At 40.0% G+C, this 18,749-nt stretch overlaps 1 protein-coding gene across 5 annotated transcripts in view; it reads left to right on the top strand.

Moving 5' to 3' along the window:
- The window catches only part of SLK (STE20 like kinase), a 71,527-nt gene that overhangs the window by 48,281 nt on the left and 4,497 nt on the right, over positions 1 to 18,749 (top strand). For 2 of the 5 annotated variants that reach the window (XM_050957980.1, XM_050957975.1), the window contains exons 10-17: positions 85 to 233; positions 537 to 660; positions 3,706 to 3,885; positions 6,514 to 6,606; positions 12,955 to 13,084; positions 14,506 to 14,630; positions 15,745 to 15,933; positions 17,600 to 17,725. In XM_050957980.1, the coding sequence (XP_050813937.1) occupies positions 85 to 233; positions 537 to 660; positions 3,706 to 3,885; positions 6,514 to 6,606; positions 12,955 to 13,084; positions 14,506 to 14,630; positions 15,745 to 15,933; positions 17,600 to 17,725 (1,116 nt within the window). The remainder of the gene's footprint in view (positions 1 to 84; positions 234 to 536; positions 661 to 3,705; positions 3,886 to 6,513; positions 6,607 to 12,954; positions 13,085 to 14,505; positions 14,631 to 15,744; positions 15,934 to 17,599; positions 17,726 to 18,749) is intronic. The other 3 variants (XM_050957976.1, XM_050957977.1, XM_050957978.1) reach the window with 3 other exon arrangements.

The following is an 18,749-nucleotide window of genomic DNA, read 5'->3' as shown; positions in this document are numbered from 1 at the left end:
TGTATTGTATGCAGTTGTTCTCTATTTAGAAACTCAGTAATTTAATTTATCAGATGTAAAAAAGTGTTATTTGGTTGAACACAGAACAACATTTTCATTCAGGAAACTAGAAGACACAAGAAAACGTTAAAGAAAACTCGCAAATTTGTTGTTGATGGAGTAGAAGTGAGTGTGACAACTTCAAAAATAGTTACAGAAAATGATTCAAAAAGTGAAGAATTGAGATTTCTTCGGTGAGTAAAAATCTCTAAATGACTTTTTCCTTCCTGAATAACACAGGAAGAATCTGTAATTAATGAGCACGCGCTCTGGAGTTTGTTTTTATAGTGCATTGGGATTAAATTTAGATTTTCTTGTTAGCAGAAGGCAAAACTGTTCATTTTAAAATATGATACAAAAATCCAAGTCTAATCTTACATTTCTTTTTTAAAACTGGTATTATTGAGCCCAAATTGTTGATTTTTTTTAAAATTATTTTTCTCTTTATCCCACTTCCTCTCTTCTTTTGCCCCACCAACACTGCTGCTTATTATCAGACGTCAAGAGCTGCGGGAGCTAAGACTTCTTCAAAAAGAAGAGCAGAGAGCTCAACAGCAGCTCAGTAATAAACTCCTACAACAACGAGAACAGATGTTCAGACGCTTTGAACAGGAAATGACGGTAAGTTTGATTTATTTTTTTTCACCTACATGATATAAGGCAGCTTTTTATTGAGTAAATTTAGTGCTCTTAAAAGATGTCATATTGATGGAGTAGGTGAACATGGGTAGCAACAGCCTAGGCTTTTCCTGCTGAGGGTACTGCTCTGTAGTTCAGTGTTCATGTTTATTCAGTCCCTGTTCTCTCTACTTAGAGAGATTTTGACAGATAGTCATGTTGATCTCCCGAGCTAATCAAAATGCTTGGAAATAGTGCCTCCTACTCAGCAGAGGGTGATAAAACCAGTTTTTGGGAGGTTGTCTTTTCCACTCCATTAATTGGTTTGCTAATTCACATACTTCAGTTGTTTTTGTCTCTAGCAAGTGGAGGAACATTTCCTTTACCAGATGTCTGGGCTAAAGCAAAAAGACTAGGCCAGAGATATTCACCAATGTACAGCTGCCTCTGCAGCATGCACTTGAGGCCCCAAGAGTATGCAAGCCCTCTCCCTAGCAGCAGGTCAGCGCTTTCGGGAGTGCAATATGACAAGTTCTACAGGAGCTCTAGGGCCTGGAATTGCTGGTAATGCTAAGTCCTCATACAACCAAAAATTGGAGGATATTTTTATTTGAATTGTGTGGGAAATGCTAGTTGTGAAGTATCTCAGGAGAGGACCAGCAAGGTAGAAAGCCTATCCTCAGGGAATACCTAGCATGTCCTACCTCCTCTGAGGGCACTTCCTTTGGTTTCCCAAAAGATCCTCTTCTCTGGGACCCTCCAGGAATTTCTCTCCTGCTTTTTGGTCCAGAGAGAAGGAACCTTAGCAGCAACAAGCAGGTGCAGTCCTATCCCATCTCCAAATCAACTCCAGCCTGCCTGAGCCCAGTCAGTACTGGGCTCTCGTTCAGCCCAGTTCTTGAGTGACTCATCAGAGGAATGAAATAACAGCTGTTAGTGCCTTCTGATCCAGGAGGGTGACTGCAGAAGGTATTCAAATGGTCACTCTCAATAATGAAGGTCCTCTAGTCCCCAGGTCCTTCAAAGCTTACTCCTAAGGGCATTCTACACCAAAAATTTTAAAATTTTGCATTCAATATTTTAAAATTTTCCAAATTTTATTTGTTAAATTAATGTGAAGGCTCACCATGGCATTGGGGAGCACAGGCTACTGGCTGCACAAAGGTGGGAGATCACTGTGCAGCTCCCTCCCTGGGACACAGACTTAGCGGTGAGCCTGTAACCAATGCTGACACAACGCAAGGTCTGGGCCTGCCCCAGAAACACCTCAGAGTACTGCCCCTCTATGTGGGCAGGCAAGCTTAACAAGGTAGGATCCAAGTATGGAGGGACTTAATATGGGGGGATCCAGGTGTGGGATTAGAGGATTCTGTGTGGGGCAGTATAGGTGCAAGCAGCTCCGTGGGGGATCTGGTTGCAGGGGGGATCTGGATGTACGGGGGCTTGTTGGAGGGTTCTGGGTGCAGTGGTAATGGGACTCTGCGGGGGGGTCCAGGTGAAGGTGATTGGGCCTTAGCGGCGGGAGAGGAGTCTGGGTGTTGGGGGGATAGAGCTCGGCAGAGGGGTCTGAGTGTGGGGGATTCAGTGGGTGGTTGAGATGCTGGGGGGAGTGGGGCTCAGTGGGGTTGGGATCCAGATGCAGCTGGTAGGGGCTTGATGGGGTGGGGATCTGGGTAGCTTGTTGGGGTGGTCCAGGTGCAGGGGGTGTGGAGCTCATCAGGCGGGTTCTGAGTGCGGGGGCGCTGAGGCTTGGTGGGAGGGTCTGGATATGAGGGGGTCTGGATACACACATTTGGGTGAGTAGGGAAGCAGTTCCATGTACAAGAATCCCTCCCCCTGCAGCTGAAGAGCAATGGGTGCAGGAAGTGGTGGGAGTTTGCAGAGCCTGCAGCCGGGGGAGAAATCTGGGGATGGGTCTGATGCCATGCAGGGAAAGAGGAAGTCCTGTCCCCCCCAGCCCAACCAGGACTATCTGCTGAGTCCGGTGCAGGGTAGGAGCCACCAGCCAAGTCTTCCCCAGTCCCACCTCCTACCTCTCTGCTGCCTCTCTGACAGCTGCCCTGGGTACCCAAAACATACTTCTGGGGAGGGTCATATGACCACTCTTGTGGTTTCCCAGTCAGAAAGTCATTTTTCTGCAGGGAAGCAAAGAAATCTGCAGGAGATATAAATTCTGTGCACGCGCAGTGGCACAGAATTCCCTCAGGAGTAAAAGCTGCTTCTGTGGGGAGTCAAAGGAATCGCCCCATCATATATGCACCAAATTAGCTTTCCCCTTACTACATCTAACTCTTCCTTTACAACACATCAAAGTAGGCTTGCAGAGCCAGAACAGAAGACACAAAAAGGATTCCCTTTCCCACAGGCAACTCCCCCTACCCCTACAAGCATGAGCATGCTCCAGCTTCCTTAAGAAGATAAGTAGCTCCTCGTGCTGCCTCCTACATAGCAGGTCATAGGCCAAGGTAATAGTCACCTTGTAAATACCTACAATTAGATAGATACCACAGGACCCCTGCTAGACCCACAAGATGTTTTGATCTGGAGCTGCTAAATATCCTGTGCTGTGCCTCCCATCCTCGCTCTCTCTCATGTTATGCACTTCCATATAAATTATTTCCAGCATAATGTACTGGTATGATTTGAGAAGTATTGCCCTCTAGTGGCTGACTGAAGATAAGGACTCTATTATTCGCTGAGGGTGGTATCTGTTAACACAAGTTTTAGAGGCCTGTATTTTTAGACTGTGATGATTCAATTCCAGAGGTATGAATGTAAAATTTATATAGTAAATTGTGTCTGTTGTGTAATGCTTAAAGATTCATAACACAGGAGGTCTCCAGGCATTTTTCAGCACAAGCAAGGCATGCTCTGTTCACATTTCAAACACATTCATCACAAATTCAAAATTTGGTATACCACAATTTGGAATTCCCTAGCTAAGCTGAGCAAACATCATTACTTTGACTGAACAGTTCTGCAGAATTTTCAACCCTCCTGATTTTAACTTTCTAGAAAAATATCAGATGAAATGGAATTATTTTACAGAGTAAAAAGCGACAGTATGATCAAGAGATTGAAAATCTAGAAAAGCAGCAAAAACAGACAATAGAACGTTTGGAACAGGAACACACAAATCGCTTACGAGATGAAGCAAAACGCATCAAAGCAGAGCAGGAAAAGGAATTGTCCAAATTCCAGAGCATGTTGAAAAACAAAAAAAAAGAGGTAAGACTCTCACTGATAATTTAGAAAGTAGGGGGCTTGGCCAGAGGCAAGCATGATTGGACTTCCTTTATCCCTGCCATAATAACTTCAAGGGCTGTGAATGGCCCCAGTAATTTTTTTGTTTTATTGCATACAAAACAGCTGACAGACCATTGAAATATTGACTTCTGCAGAAGTCATTGATAGATTAGCAGATTTGTATCTTTCATATAATCTTTAAAATTAATAAATTTTAATTTTGGTTGATAGCATTCCACAAAACAAAAAAGCCAAATTTCCCTATATTTGTCATGTTAGAATTTAAAAAACAATAATACAGCTTTGGTAACAGTTGAGTCATTATACCTACTGTAAGTTTCCATTTGTTTACTCATTAAGCCCATATTTTATAACTTGTCTGTAAAAGATGTAACCCTGGCAGGAGTTGTGTTTCTTCTGATTTTTAACTCAGTTGGGGGGTGGGGGGAATTGACAGCTGAAATGTTTTTATGACTAATTGCAGATCTAAGTTATTTAGTGAAACGAGTGAAGGATGATGCTGAAAGTCTAAACCAGTGGTTCTCAAACTTTTTCTTCGTGGGCCACCTGAAAATTGCTGAGGGTCTCGGCAGACCACTTAATGTTGTTTTTACCATTAGCTAACTATTGTAAAGCGCTTTGGATAAAAGCACTGTATTAAAAAAAAGCTTGATAATAATCAATGTTTTTTTGTTCCACAAATAAAAGCGCACAACTCATATTTTAATATCAGTAGTCTTACCTTTCTAATGCGATGAATGTGCCCTCTCTCCTTCACCGCAGCAGTCCCCCGAGCTGGGGCTGGAAAGAAAGGGACTCTCTCCCTCTCTCCCGCACCACAGCAACCCCTGAGCTGAGGCTGGGAAGGAGGGCCGTCTCTTCATGGCAGCCGCAGCCCTGGAGCTGGGGAAAGTCACCCCTTTCTCTGGCTGCCGCAGCCCTGCACATCCCAAATTCCCCTCATGCCCTCTTCTCACTCCATTGCCCCCTCCTACCTACCCTCTATTCCCCCCCAAGGCCACCACCTCACCTTACATGTGTTTCTTCTCCAGGGACCAGGCACCTAATTAGTGAAGCCATGCCTGCGCAGCTCCACTAATTAGGTGGACGGCCCTTCATTCTCTTGTGTGTGCCCACTCAGGCGTGCACCTTAGTGGGAACTATCCGCGGACCACCTGAATGGAGCTCATGGACCACAGTTTGAGAGCCTCTGGTCTAAACTGTTAATTTGCTTGTGTTAGTGCATGAGAAAGTGATGTATTTACATATAGTTTTTTGTATATGAAGGCTGTATTTTATTTTTAAAACAATTGCATAGTTATAGTTCTGCATATAAGTGAATATAATTTATTCAAAAATAGAGTAGTTATTAGATTAATATTCATTAATCGAAAAATCTGTGGTGCACTATCAGAGCTTTTATGCAGAAGGACCCTATAGTGTGAACATGTTTAGAAAAATATATATTTTATTTATTTTGAACTGTACACTGGTATGTATTAATGATGTTTTTTCTCTTTTGCTGAACTTCTTGCATTTTTGAGTTTCTTTTTACTGGTGATTGGGTCTTATATGGGGAAGCTGGTGGAACTTAATGCTGTATACTGATCTAAAAACATTTCTTTCTTGGAAACAGGAATAGCATGTGGTGGTTTGGACTCTGATTTCTGATGGGGCTTCCACTATTAAAATAAACATTTGTTCTTGGAGGCATACTTTTTTTACTCATAGTTCAATGAGGAGATTTACAGTTTGGAGGAAAATGCAGTCAGAGCTCTAAAACTATCCATGTTGTATTGGAAAGTATATAATGTTAAAAACTGGCAATATTTAATCTCCACTAAACAAAATCATCAAATCATCATATTCTTAACAAGTTGTTTTATCAGATAATATTTAGAAATTAGCTCACCATTTTAAAGTGCACTATACTGAAACACATTTTATACAATTTCAGCCACAGTAATACAGAGTTCTTTAAGAATATAGTAATTGGTGGGGGTGGTTGTTTCAAAGGTTTACTTTTTAAAACTGAATACTTACACACTTTTTATCTTTAGTGTGCTTATATGCCTCTTTTATATTTTAAAACATACTATGTAAGTGTAGTTTGTGGTTGAGAATATAGACATGACATTGTATCAATTTGGATATGAGTAAATGTCAATGAAAGCTGTTTTTCAGTGGAAGTTCCTCTAAACTTCCACTTGTTTCAGATATGTTACTCTGGGGATAAAAATATTTTATACAATTTCCTGTACTGTTTAAAGAGACCATTACTATTGCAGGCGGCTTTCTTAATCGATGGCTGTTTAAGCTACTGCATGAAAACACATTAATGAGATAAAGTAATCCATAGGAAGGGATCACTGGTTCTGAGAGCACTTCATTAACATTTGCATGTAAAATCAGATTGGTTTATGGCTCCTTTCTACGCTGCACTTAGGCTTGCACAGAGCATGCACTATCTTTTCCTTTTTCACCAAATTAACACCTCTGCATGCTTTCCACTACCTTAGTGCTTGAACTACACCTCTCATGTTCACAACAAATGCTTGCTGTGGAGAAAAAAATGTTATTTTCCCCACCTTCTGCATGCTTATACACTAGGTTTTTAATGACGTGGAGAAAGCACCAAAAGAGCTGAGAAAAGAGCTCATGAAACGCAAGAAAGAGGAGCTTGCACAAACCCAGCATGCTCAGGTAACAGCACCAGCTTCATGCTACTAAAATCCAAAAAGCAGCATTAGTCACACAGCTTAATCATTTCACTTTCTTTTTTAGAGTGACTTTGAAATTTAACTTCTAACCCTTGACATTTGCTCTGTCCCTCAAATGCTCCCATAACCCTTTCCATAGAGTACAATGTATAATCAGTTATATGCAAGCTTACGTTGATATGTTAAAAAAGCTTAACATTCGGAAAGCTGTGTTCAGATTAGAAAAATATCTTTATACATCCCGGGAAAACTCATGACATTGTCTTTTCAGCTGATAAGTATCTTGTGTGTCTGCATAATTATAAATGTTAGAGTAGAATGTCAAATATTTTCAGAATATTAAGCATAAAGGAGGAAAATAAGTCTGAAGAAAGTGTAAAATTAAGAAATACTGTTCATGACAGAAAAGCATTAAAAGTAAACTGACATAATTAAATAGCAGAGTGAAATGGAAAGTTGTATGAAAACTTTAGAAGATTGCAAATATAGTTCCACACCTTGCACCTCACTGATATTATCTGACAGAGCTGGAAGGCAAAAAAAATATTGAACGTGTTCTTCCTTTTGTAAGATTTTGAATGTGCTGTTCTACCTCTAGTCAAGGTTATATCACAAAAAGGGTTTTGGGATGAATAACTGAAGTAGGATTTAATTATTGTTTACAGGAGTGGAAAAGGTAGTGATGTGATTGGACTATGTTAATTGTGATTTGACTTTGAGGCGTAGATGTTATGGGCATGATAGTTTGAAAACTTTGTTGTACACTCATCTTTCTTTCAAGTTGTACACCTGAGCAAAGTTCATAGTAAGTAGAGTTTTAGAACTACAAGTTGTCATACTTCTATCAGTGGATTAATGAGTTTCCACTACAGCAAAAGCTTTGATAAATAATAAGATATCCTGATTAAGTTAAAAGATCCTAATTTCGTGTCATCAGAAAGTACTGTAAGCATAAGAACATCTGCAGAAATTTGATTTCAAATCTGTAAACAGATTAGTTACGTACAAGTACCATTTCTACTGTAAATGATTGCTCAAACTATCTTCTTATTCTCATGGCTGATGTACAGTAGTTTAGCGTCTTTGAAAGAAAGGAGTTGTTTTTGTTTACGTTTTGACCTGGGAAGTATTGTATTGTATTGTATTCTAATCCACAGGGCATTGCTCAGGTTATGATTCAGTCTTTTCAATTGTCTTCGTGTACACTCTTCAATGCACAAATGCAGGATGTAAGTCCAAAAATACCAAGAAGGGTTTATTTCCCTAATTTTTTCAACTTTGTGTTATCTCCTATTTTTTTCTTTGGCTCATATGTGCTGATGAATTTCACTGTCTCAAAAATTGATAAGTGCAAATTTATAAAATTGTATAGTTTAAAAGTTCAAATTGATGCAGTGATTAACTTTGGACAAAACATTGTGAATTTTCTCTCAGAAACAGAAGTAGTCAAGAATTTAATGAGTTTATCATTTCAGCACCTGTGAGAAATTGAATGCAGTGACTAAAGTTTATGTTGTGTGTGCAGTGTAATGTTTACCTTTGGCAACTGGCATTTATCATTTTCTTGCTAAATCGTAGGATAAAAACTTGTTACTACTGTCACAAAGAACTAATGTAACTGCTCAGGAGAAAATTATATTGTGGTCTGCCCTCCTACACTAGCCAGAAAAATTGCCAGTGAAGTTTTTCTGCATAATGTTTATTGCATGTAATGTGATAAAGATTGTGGAAAACATCTTCACTGGCAGCTTGGTTGGATAGTGTAGGAGGTAGACCACAGTACACAATCTTTATTGTGTGTGATGTTTGGTATTGATGTTTGAAGCTGAAAGGACAGAGCTTGCGTATTTCAGATACATGGCTTAGCTTGCTGTGCTAGCCATTTTAAGAAAACCCTCTTATTTTGACTTCCAGTATAAACAGATCAGAGCTGATACGTAAGTGATTGAGGGAGGAATGTCTCTTCCATAATTGCTTTTCTGACCTTCACCACACACTTCTAATGTAATATTTTCCCCAGGGGTTGAAAATGTAAGTCAGCATGAAAAAAATACCTTGAAAGTCACCTACAGCATGTTTTACGCAATGGCACCCCCAGCTATTCCAGTATACTAAAGCTATATTTCTAATATATTTCAGTCTTCTTACTCTTTCCATTGAAAAGTCAATAATGTAGAACCCTCTAAAACTGTATTCTCATCAGCCCATTATTCTGTATCACTGAACCTATCCCTCTGATAATACCCATTAACTATCATTCTCCCAGATATTCACCAACTTGCTCCTCTTCCAGTTTTATACCACCTTCTGCACATCCCATTCACTCTGGCACCACAATAACCTCTAAGTGTACCCACTTCAGTGGACCTACCCAACCCTAGAGAGATGGTTGTGAAAATTGCAATTCATTGTGCAATGGGACACACACATGCCTTACTTACTTACTATTTACTGATCTTCTGTAAGAGAGGAAAATCACGTCTCTCTCAACAGTCATTATCAAGTGTGCCTTAACAGATCGTTGATTCCAGATTTCACCTTACAGGCGAGTCTCATCTTACGCGGGGGTTCCGTTCCACGTTTAGCGCATAAAGCGAAAACCGCGTATAGTCAAAATTACATTGAGTTGAAGTGTGGGCGATTCTGCCTGCCATATAGATATAGTATTAAAATTGTTATTTTTCTTTTTTTTTTTGGTTTTGCCAAGTGCGTAAAGCTGAAATCGTGCATGTTAAATGCAAGATGCATTAAGATGCAACAAACCTGTACACATCTCCTCTCCATTGAGCTCTGTGAAATATTTGCTGCACTCATCTTACTTTAAAGATCAGTTATTGTTGCTGCTCAAGCCCATGTATCTCATTTGACTAGCATCCCAGCTGGCTTCCCTTCTCTCTCTTCTCTAGAAACCATCTTAAACTTCATTTCTTCCTGTATGAGAACAAATGCTCCTAGCTTTGCAACTTGGCTTATATCAAAGCTGTCAGCAGCCTTTCCACTGACTATATATGGGCTCTTTGTCAGTCATACTAAAAATGTCTGCTCTAACCCTCTCGCTGTTTGCTAGCATTTGGTAACTACCGTCCTCTATCCATTCAGCCTTTCCACAGCATTGTTCTAGAAAAACTGGTCTTCTCTTACATGTTTAGTAGATTTTTAAAACCAGAAGGGACCATTAGACTGTCTAGCCCAGCAGTGGGCAAACTACGGCCCAGGGGCTGCATCCGGCCCTTCAGACGTTTTAATCTGGCCCTGGAGCTCCCACCAGGGAGCAGGGTCCGGGGCTTGGCCTGCTCCTGTGCTCCAGCTGGGGAGCAGGGTCAGGGGCTGGCCCTGTGGTTCCACATGTCCCTCCTACGGCTCCTACATGTAGGGGCAGCCAGGGGGCTCTGCACACTGCTCCCACCCCAAGTGCAGCCCCCGCAGCTCCCATTGGTCAGGAACCATGGCCAATGGGAGCCCCAGGGGCTGCGTCTGCAGAAGAGGCAACGCGTAGAATCGCCTGGCCATGCCTCTGTGTAGGAGACGAAGTAGGGGACATGCTGCTGCTTCTGGGAGCTGCCTGAGGGTAAGGGCTGCCTGGACCCTGCACCCCTGCCCCTCTTCCAAGCCCCAACCCTCTGCCCCATCCATGATCCCTCTCCAGGCCTCCAAACCCCTTGGTCCCAGCCCAGAGCACCCTCCTGCACCTCCAACCCCTCATCCCCAGCCCCACCCCCAGAGCCTGGACCCTCAGCCTGAGCCCTCACCCCGCTATCCCAACCCCCTTTCCCAACCTGGAGCCCCCTCTTGCACCCTGAACTCATTTCTGACCCTACCCCAGAGCCCTCACCCCCTTCCACCTCCTACTCCCCAATTTCATGAGCATTCATGGCCCGCCATACAATTTCCATACCCAGATGTGGCCTCAGGCCAAAAAGTTTACCCACCCCTGATCTAGTGTGACCTATATATCACAGGACACTACATTCCACACAAATACGCACTTAGGCTACATCTACGCTAGAAATGTCAAAGCACTGCCGTGGGTGTGCTCCTACGGCAGCACTTTGAAGTGTGTGTGTGGTCACACGTGAGCTCTCCCAGCGCTCCTGGTAATACATCTCCACGAGGGGAATAGCTCCGAGTTCCAGGAGCAGCGCTCCCAGTGCTCTGAGCCTGTCCACACTAGCGCTTTAAAGCACTCCAACTTGCTGTGCTCAGAGGGGTGATTTTTCACCCCCCGAGCCAGCAAGTTAGAGCACTATAAAATGTAAGTGTAAATAAGCCCTTACTTAGACCACAGCTATCTTCATGCTTAGATGCTTTGCTAAATCAGGCCTTTAGTCTATTTGTATATTGCAAGTGCAGTAAAAATAGTCAAACTTTTTGTACTATTGCAGCAGAAAAGCTTCTTTGATAGCCCCGAAGCAATGCATGTCAATTTTCTGAATTCATGAGCACTAAAACAAGGACACTTTCAACTCGCAGAGTAAAAAGGTTACTTACTGCTTTTCATAGTGCTTAACAAAATAATATACACTTTGTAAAGGTAACTTTCAACAACAAAAAATATCGGTGACTATTTCATTAAGTTATTGAACTCAACTTTACTAAGACACTTTCACTAACAAGTTTAGGAACATTTTATTGAAAATCTGTCTTATAAGTTTAAAGACAAAATTAACACAATGCTAAGGTCTGTATTCTCCTTATATTCTTTTTTGTGTTCCACTAAAAATGGTGAGATTATGCCCCTTTCCGTGTAACCAGCACAGATCCATTTTTAAAACACTTTTTTCTTGTTTTGGAAAGTAGGTTCAATGTGTATCATATTTTACATAAAATTTCTTGTCATATTTTGTAAGGCAAAAGTGTGTGTGCATGCTTTCCTGTATGTGTAGATACATAAAAATGATGAGTCAACTGTAGAGTGTGGATAGATGATAGTGAACTGTATAATGTCTGTTTTATTTTGACTAAATAACTTAGACATAGCCATGCAAAGTGTGCACACAAATAGGCTTTGAATAATAATCCCAGACAAATGACAACTGTTACACTCTTTACTACATGTGACTTTATTGTATCAGAGTTTTTCTGGGTTGTTTGTGTGTGCGCATGGGGGAGGGAGGTTTCCAACTTTGCAAATAAATATTTTTGTTATTTCTACAAATTAGGTTCCTAGTCCTGCAGCTTGTTCTGCATGGGAGGACCTTTGTACATAGAACAAATTGCAGGACTGGAGCCTGTATCAGTATGACTTTCTCAGTTTTTATTCCCCAGTGATATAAATAAATTTACACTATGAAAAGTAAGTGTGTGTGTGTGTGTACACACACACACACACACACACACACACACACACACACACACACACGTATGAAAAGTAAATATTTTCTTTATAAGTTATTTGAATAATTTATGTGCAGATAGTTTCTATTGGTTTATGAAGGCTTGTTAACTCTATGCATTGCCAAATAAAGAGTAGCCAACAAACTAATGATTGTTCTTGGCTTTGAGTGAACGTGGGTTCAGTTTTTAGCACATGGTTAGTTTTTCTTTATTGGCTACTGCAGGGCTTCTTCAATCCCATGCAGCTGCTGTCATGTTTGGTTACATTGTGTAGCCCTTCCAAAACCTAGAGTCTAGGTAGGAGGGATCTTCAAACACTGATCCCACAGTTACATAAGCCGCATGTTTTCCTCCTCTTTAAATTCTTCCCATGGAGGACTGCTCCTTATTAGTAGGACTTAGTACCAGCCCTTCTATGCATCTTTCATGATAGTACCATTAGCCAACCAGGATCAGGAGCCAAGGCTTTCTTTTCATAAGCTTCCCACCTAAATTAGGCAGGAGGAACCACCAGGGTGGCATAATAAAGTTACCTCTCCCTGGTGTTGACACGTTATTTAAGCAACAGTAGTAGATCCGGCTGGTTCAGGGAATAAAAGGTTTAGTTTTTGACCTATTTGCATTGCTGTAGATGCACAGTTTCCACCCACTCTCAGACCAGTTGCTAATTTAATTTGAGAAAATGTAAATTATTTTTTCTGATCAAACTCATATTACATTTTACTCTGATCATAAAATAACTGCAGATTTTGGTTAGTTCATTGCTTTCTGTTTCATTTCTAAAAGTGTAATTAAAAATTCTGTAGCCTTTCTCTTTTACTAGGTGTCCCCAAAAGTAGATAATTTTATAGCAGATGTATTGTAGGCCAAATTTTCATAAATGTGTTTGGTTTGCAATCTAATCAAGGGAACAAAGAGAATTGTTCTGGGAATCTCATTAAAAATTTAGTATGAGTAGAATACAGCAACTTAATCTATTTTCCCTGGTTTTTAATAGGAACAAGAATTTGTGCAGAAGCAGCAACAAGAATTGGATTCATCTCTAAAGAAAATCATCCAGCAGCAAAAAACAGAACTAGCCAATATTGAGCGAGACTGCTTGAATAACAAGCAGCAGCTTATGAGAGGTATCCATCATCAAATTTCTCCTTTAAAATTAGATTTTCTTCTGTTTTATATGCAACTTTTCATCTCAAAGAGAGCTGTTAGAAAAATAGTAAAGTCTGACTTAAATCTGTAAAATCAAGGACATCCAGACTTAAAATTGAAACTGTAGTTAAAAGCATATCCTTAATATGAAACAGTACTATATTTGAAATGCCTTTGTTCTGCTAGCAGAAAAGTAATATGTTAAAATTCTTTTTTGAGCTGTACCTTGCCTTTTCTGACTCAGCCATACTTATTTATTTGCACAGTTTTGGTCACATAATTTTGAATTTTGCTTATATTATAACTCTATAACGAAAAAAATTTACTCAAGACATTTCCAGATAACACTTTTCTTGTATTAATTCTTAATTAAATACAATATTCATTGAATACTGCACACAGATGTGATTTCCTCCTCTCAAAAAAGATATACTGCCATTACAAAAGGTTCAGAGAAGGGCAACTAAAATGATTAGGGGTTTGGAACAAGCCCCATATGAAGAGAGATTAAAGAGGCTAGGACTTTTCAGTTTGGAAAAAAGGAGACTAAGGGCTTGTCTACATTACTGGCTGGATCGATGGGCAGCAATCAATCCAGTGGGGGTTGATTTATCACATCTAGTCTAGACAACGATAAATTGACCTCCGAGCGCTCTCCCATCGACTCTGGTACTCCAGCAGGGCGAGAGGCGCAGGCAGAGTCGACGGGGGAGAATCAGCCATCGACTTATCGCAGTGAAGACACCGTGTAAATCTAAGTATGTGATTCACATAGCTAAAGTTGCGTAACTTAGATCGATACCCCACCTCACCCCTCAGTGTAGACAAGGCCTAAGGTAGGATATGATAGAGGTGTATAAAATCATGAGTGGTGTGAAAAAAGTGAATAAGAAAAAGTTATTTCCTTGTTCCCATAATATAAGAACTAGGGGCCACCAAATGAAATTAATGGGCAGCAGGTTTAAAACAAGTAAAAGGAAGCTCTTCTTCACACTGCGCACAATCTGTGGAACTCCTTACCTGAGGAAGGAATGGTGTCCCTAGCCTCTGTTTATCAGAGGGTGGAAATGGATGTCAGGAGAGAGCTCATTTGATCATTAGCTGTTAGGTTCATTCCCTCTGGGGCACCTGGCATTGGCCACTGTCAGCAGACAGGATACTGGGCTGGATGGACCTTTGGTCTGACCCAGTATGGCCATTCTTATGTTCTTAAAATTGTAACTATTGATCATTTTATTAGATATGGTGGTGTGGTATATATCTGTATTAATGGCTTCTTACAAATATGTTTTTATCATTTCACTTAAATTAAAATATCCCTGTAATTTTAAATATATATGTGTAGATTAGAAAATAATATGTCGTACTTTCTGGAATAAACTTCCTCCTTCTCCTCCAGCTCGTGAAGCTGCAATCTGGGAGCTAGAAGAGCGACATTTACAGGAAAAACACCAGCTTCTCAAACAGCAACTCAAAGATCAGTACTTCATGCAGAGACACCAGCTTCTTAAGAGGCATGAAAAAGTTAGTGCTGAGTTTGTCCCTTTCCTCTATATTACAATCTTCAGTGGTATATTAAAATATCTTTTGATCTATACTGCTAGTTTACTTGTCTATAACAACTTGGTTCATTCTACTTGTGTAGCTTCTTTCTTGCTATATAAATCTCTCTTCTCTTTATTTTGTTGCTTCAGTCATACACTGAGGCACTTTGTCAAAGTTGTTTGACATGTTTGGTAGTTAACACATTATTTATATTTCAGGCACTCAAAGTAAACCATTAGGAGAGAGATATTCCTTATCCAGAAAGATTACAATCTAAATTTAAGACCAGATGTAACATGTGAGAACAGTAAACGATTAGGGAGCATAAAAGGAAGCACTGGCGTTACAAATATAGAAACTTACCTTCAAAAATACACGTTTACGTATTTTCTTATGTGATCAGTCCCATCCATTTGCATAATTATTTGTAGTATTGGGCCTATAAAGTAATGGGATCAAGATACTTTTTATGTCAAATTTATCCCAAAAGTTAGATTTCAAAAAACAAGTTTTTAAAAATCAAAAACCAATAGAAATATTACCATTAGTGGATTCTTGTTAATATTGGTGTTTTATTCCAATAGAAGCAGGTGCTTTAAACAAATAGTTCTCTGCAGTGTTTAGAGTCCAATGACTCCAGCGTTGTTATTGCAAGAGAACCTGAAAGTGCTGTTGACCATATTCTGAGCTACATTGCACTGGTGTAAATCCAGAGTAATTACACTAAATTTAGAGTTTTAATAACCTATGGTATTTTTAACATAGGTAAAGAGGTCTTATTTAAGAATATTTAACATCAGTGTCCCTATAAGGCCCCAAGTTCAGCAAAATACTATAAGTAGGGCCCTACCAAATTCATGGCCATGAAAAACGCATCACAGACTGTGAAATTTGGTCTGTTGTGTACTTTTACCCTTTCCTTCAGAGCTGGGCAGCTTGGCTTCACTGGGCTTTGAATCAGACCCCAGCAGAAATGGGATGGACGTAAGCACATGTTTAAGTGCTTTGCTAAATTGGTGCCTAAATGTTTAAACATATTATGTTAATCATATAGCAATATTACAAACAATCTTTTTGTTCAAAACCTTTTTAGGAAACAGAACAGATGCAGCGATATAATCAACGGCTTATTGAGGAGTTAAAGAACAGGCAAACTCAGGAAAGAGCAAGACTGCCCAAAATTCAGCGAAGTGAAGCAAAGACTCGAATGGCTATGTTTAAGAAAAGTTTAAGAATTAACTCATCAGGCACTCCAGAACAGGATCGTGAGAAGATTAAACAGGTGACTGACAACATCTGTAGTTTAAAATATCTGAAAGTGCTTGAGTTGAGTGAAGTTTTGAAGTATAGTTATATGTATTCAGTTGTATTTTAAAAGACATCAGTTTGAAGGCCTAGAGATATTACTCTGTACTGCTGCATGACTGTCCTGAGTCAGTCTTTTATGTATGTCAGACGTGAACAAGGGCTTGAAATTCTGTGAAAGAGGTACCTTTGGCCTCAGGATGTTATGAACCTTATATTGCTTAGTATTCATTTTCACGGACAACTTTTGGAATATAATTTTATTGAGTTTCAGAGACAGTACCATCCAGTCCTCTGTGCAGGTTTGATGGCCACAACTAAATTTGGAATATTTATCTAAAATCATCCCACTGTGAAATGGAGACTGGATTGTTTATCATGGAACTCTACCTACTGGCTCAGTCTGGAGCAGCCATTTCTGCTTGCGTTTGAGAAGTATTTGCAGTTGCCCTTAATCCTTCTCCAAATTTGTTTGTACAGATCAGTTTGTTGTATACCCCAATAGTTTTTGATATTTCCAACTTGTGTGCGTATTATAAGGCAGGGGTCAGCAACCTTTGGCACGCGTCTCGCCAGGGTAAGCACCCTGGCGGGCTGGGCCGGTTTGTTTACTTGCCACGTCCGCATGTTCAGCCGATCACGGCTCCCACTGGCCACTATTCGCCACTCCAGGCCAATGGGGGTGGCAGGAAGTGGTGGCCAGCACATCCCTCGGACCACACTGCTTCCCTCAGCCCCTATTGGCCTGCGTGCCAAAGGTTGTCAACCTCTGTTATAAGGTTAGCTGAAATGCCTGCTGCCGATTAGATTACTTCTCCAGTTGAGTATAATTAAAGACATTTAAAGTGTTCTGATTTTTGACAGCCTGTTTTTGATGTAATAATCTGTATGTCTTCTAATTCTTGAATAGGAATGATGTTGATTGTTGTTTTTAAGAGACCCCCACATTAGTAGGCACTCTGCAGTACTAGTAAAATATAGTTCTTGCCTTGAAGATCATACCATTTAATTTTAGGCCCCGATAATCCAGAGTCTTAACATATGCTTAACTTTACATACAGTAAGTGATCCCATTGAAGTTAATATGACTACTGAGTATGTAAAGTTAAGCACATGCATACATTTTTTGAAGGATCAGGGGCTAAGATTTGATGCAATGAGTGAAAGTATATTAGGTGAGAGGCAAGGATTACTCATGTATGGCTTATGCATGTATTGAATGTTTAATTATTTTTTTTTAAATATAGAACCAGATTCTAAACTGGTGCAAATCCATTTGCTCCATTAAAGTCAGCATAGCTTTGTGATTTACACTAGATGAGTTTGGGCCAATAATAACTATAATTGACATATTTTAGGGGCCTCATGGAAGAAGTGAGTTTTGGGGAGGGATTTGAACAAAGATGGAGAAGTGACATGACAGAGAAGAGATGGCAGGGAAGAGCCTATCTTGGATAAGGGTATATTGGAAAATTCAAGCAGTGAAAATTAGGAAATTGCTCTGATGACTTTAATCTTGTAATGTTGTTCTGTCCAGTTATACTGTAAATACATTATATTCTTTACAACCCTGGAAAAGTCATTTGTGATATCTGCATTAGGTACTACAGTATCAATCACCTACTCTTTGTTTTTAATTTTAGTTTGCCACTCAAGAAGAAAAGAGGCAGAAAAATGAGAGGTTGGCTCAGCATCAAAAACATGAAAATCAAATGCGGGACCTTCAGTTGCAGTGTGAAGCAAACATCAGAGAACTGCACCAATTACAGGTAAAACATATAGGGCATAAAATAAGCAGTGTATGAAGAGAGTCAAGTTAATCAATACAAACTGAGCAACTTCTGAATTTATTGATTAGGAAAATGTTTTAATGATGTTTTTTCTTACATAATTATCCATCCATATAGAAATGAATGAGATCCTTTTCTAAGGGATACAGGATATTGTACTCTTGATTCATATACATAACTCAGCTAATGATAAAGAGATTATAAACCGTAAGGGAATATTAACCTTGTAGAGTGCTGACCAACCTTTGTTTTAACTGCTACTTTCCTTTGGCAACATTTCTTTTTAATGTTTTTTTTGTTTTTTGTTTTGTTTTTTTAAATCAGTGTTCAAAACAGAAAGGCAGCTCCATCTTCTGTTAGTTGAATTTTCAGTTGCTCTGAGTGATGTCAGTATCTCGCCATAAGAGCAGGTTTATAGTACTACATGCAATGAGGTCTGTCTTGCAAAGGGCAGGTTGCTGATTACATCTGGAGTTCTGGAACATAACTAAGTTTTCAGTAATACAGGCCTCAATTTTTGGTCCTTTCATGACATGTATGTTGTAAAACCAACTGCTGCACACCATGAGCCAGATCCTGTTCCCCATTAAGTCTGTTTTCTTCTGCTCCAGTGACATAAGGCAGATTTAAAGCAGGAGTTAAGTGACCAGCCGATTATTCCCCTTGCAGTGGGAAATCCCCCAGGGGCATAGAGCCAAGAAAGCTGGTGCTACACCACTCTCTTTCACAGCACCCTGTAGAAATGGGCATGGCCACAGCACTGATGTGCTTCAATGAGCCCCAACTGTAGGAACAGACCATTTTGGGGGCCATTTCAGCTGGGTGTAAGTTAGAGCTGCCCTCAGGTTGCTCTCAGTTGTAGCAGGGGATAATTTGGCCCCCAGCTGTCTTCAGGAGCAAGATGATGATGATTTATTGTTCTTTACTTCTTTGTAGTGGTGAACTGAGGCTCCCTCCATAAAGACATATCCCCTTTGACTTGTCAGGCAGCCTCAACTACTGG

Source organism: Gopherus flavomarginatus, chromosome 6 (assembly GCF_025201925.1).
Source record: "Gopherus flavomarginatus isolate rGopFla2 chromosome 6, rGopFla2.mat.asm, whole genome shotgun sequence".
NCBI lineage: Eukaryota > Metazoa > Chordata > Testudines > Testudinidae > Gopherus > Gopherus flavomarginatus.
The sequence above is the reverse complement of the archived record's forward strand: the minus strand, read 5'-3'. Positions and strand labels throughout refer to the sequence as shown.